At 34.7% G+C, this 2638-nt stretch overlaps 1 protein-coding gene across 1 annotated transcript; it reads right to left on the bottom strand.

The window, feature by feature from the left end:
• Nucleotides 1-1256: 1256 nt before the first annotated feature.
• On the bottom strand, nucleotides 1257-2216 carry LOC308649332 (olfactory receptor 14J1-like; the record flags this gene model as incomplete). Its single annotated transcript, XM_081294946.1, has 1 exon — nucleotides 1257-2216. One exon carries the CDS (start codon nucleotides 2214-2216, stop codon nucleotides 1257-1259), a length of 960 nt encoding a protein of 319 aa, XP_081151072.1.
• Between the last annotated feature and the right edge of the window lie 422 nt (nucleotides 2217-2638).

Genomic DNA, 2638 nt, shown 5'->3' with positions numbered 1-2638 from the left:
CTATAAAGTTGTATTACTTTAAGAATATCTTGTTCTATTTTGTTTTTCAGAAATTTCTATTTTTAATAATGCTTTAGTTTTAGTATGATATAATTACATGTGTATTGATCCTAGTTGTACTGATGAATTTTGTTGTGCTTTTCAAAGCTGATGATCTGTGTCCTTTGTTTTTTAATCTGAAAAAAACTCTTAGAAATTATTTCTCTAAATTTCATCTGTAACATAGTTCCTCAAAGCATGGGCAAATAGAGCAATAGATCTTTTTGGAGATTTTGATTGAATAACTTTTTGATTCTTCTTGTTAATCTTGTAATTGCTAACCTTTTTCAGATTTTTTTTAAAGACATACATTTCTTTCTTTCTTTTTAAAGAGAGAGAGAGATAATATTTTAATATTTCTTTTTTTAGTTTTTGGTGGACACAACATCCTTATTTTATTTTTATGTGGTGCTGAGGATTGAACCCAGGGCCCCGCACATGTCAGGCGAGCGTGCTACCGCTTGAGCCACATCCCCAGCCCAAGACATACATTTCTTTTATCTCATTCTGTGTGAAATCTTTGACATTTAAATTCACTAAGTTTGTCTTTTTTTTTTTTTTTTGCTGTTTGACACATATTTTAGTTCCAAATTTCAATCACTAAAATTATATTTGTATATATTTTCATTTATGTCTCTTTTTTCTAACATGGTATTCTATTAATTCTTTTCAGATTTCTTCTTCGATTCATTTTCTGAGCTTGATCAAATTATTCTTTCATTTAAACATCTCATCCACATAAGTGGCAAAGTAGTCCATGGCATCTGAAGGGGCAGAGCAAATGATGTGACTGTTCCAGTGTGAGCACTGTGTATTGCTGACTGAAATTCTGAGACATTGATAGAACTGTAGTGAACCCCTACATGACCAGAGGGCATTGAGAATCAGGTGGCTCCCACTCTAGTGTAATTCAGGAAAAAATGAGGAAGACATTTCAAATTAACATTTCCATTACACTGATAAAAATGAGTGACAAAGAGTAATTCTTTTCTTTAAAATGGAAGAAATTTTCTCACACCTGAATTTGTTTAGTGAGATTTTAATCAGCTGTATTTATAAGAGTAATTTATACATAACTCTGTACTCACTGTTTTTGTTGCATAGAGTCCATTTGTATAATGACTTTCTCATGAATCTCCCTATAATAAATTCTGTTTTAACTTTAATTTCTTGATTGGTTATGTTTTTTTTTTCTGTAATAAATTTTTACTTTTCCCTCAAAACAAATTAATAGATGTGATCCAGAAAAAGAAGTATTTTCTTCTTTCAAAAATCTTTTTTAGGGCTTCCTTCATGGCCTTATTTCTCAGGCTATAGATTATTGGATTGAGTGTTGGGGGCAGAACAGTATAAAAAACAGTGAGTAAAAAGTCTGACACAGTTGGAGACTCTGAATGTGGCTTTAGAAAATCAAAGGCACTAGTAGAGACAAATAATATGACAACAGATAGGTGGGGCAGGCAGGTAGAAAAGGCTCTGGCTCTGCCCTCAGCAGATGGTATCCTCAGCACAGTAGAGAATATATGCATGTAGGTAACTCCAATAGAGATAAAGCAAACAAATGCCACCAAGGCCAAGAAGCCACTAACCCTAAGCTCACTCACATATTCATTGGAACAAGAGAGTTTCAGAAGCTGGGGGACATCACAGAAGAATTGATGAATGATGTTGGCACCACAGAAGTGGATGGAGAAAGTAGCGGCTGTGTGCATGACTCCACCAAGGATTCCATTGGCCCAGACGGCTAACAGTCCATGAACACAGGTACTGATATCCATGATGACTTCATAGCGCAGTGGAAGGCAAATGGCCACATAGCGGTCGTAAGACATCACTGTGAGTAATGCCATCTCAGCACAGCCACAGAGAGTGAATGCAAAACACTGCAATATGCATTCCCAGAGGGAAATATAGCCATTATGCATGAAAGAGTTGCAAATGGACCTTGGGACTGTCACAGAAATGTAGCACAGATCCAGAAAGGAGAGATGTTTCAAGAAGAAATACATAGGTGAGGAGAGACTGTGGTCCATGGAAGTGGTGGTAATAATGAGAATATTGCCAATTAGAGCCACTATGTATAAGACTAAGAAAAGAGCAGCAAATAGCATTTCTATTTCAGGCTTGCCAGAAAAACCCATGAGAAGAAATCCATTCATTGTAGTGAAATTAGCCATTTTCCTTCTTGATTTCTAAGAATGATACTGACTGTAGGAAGAATGGAAAATCCTAAAAATACAATGTTTGTTATTCAAGAATCTAATGTACTTACTTGGAAAAATGGAAGCATGAATATTGGACCATCAGCCCACCATTTTAAGCATGAAATAGCTTTACATACTAAGAATTACATAGAGTAATTTTAAATGTTTTGACTCAGCCATAAGGAGGATTAGTAAAATAGATAATATAATTTAGTGTCACTCATTCTAATCAAAGGAAGAAATAATGCATAATTGAACTAATGGAACCTACAGCACCCAAGTTTTATACACACTAAAGGTTTCATTCAGTTCATATGAGCACAGCACAAACACATTTTTAGAGACATTTTTGAGGTGTCTGTCTTTTTCCCAGTAATCTTCCTAATTTTAAATCT

This window comes from Spermophilus citellus, assembly GCF_964194105.1.
Source record: "Spermophilus citellus genome assembly, chromosome: 5".
NCBI lineage: Eukaryota > Metazoa > Chordata > Mammalia > Rodentia > Sciuridae > Spermophilus > Spermophilus citellus.
This window is presented reverse-complemented; position numbering and strand designations above follow the sequence as displayed.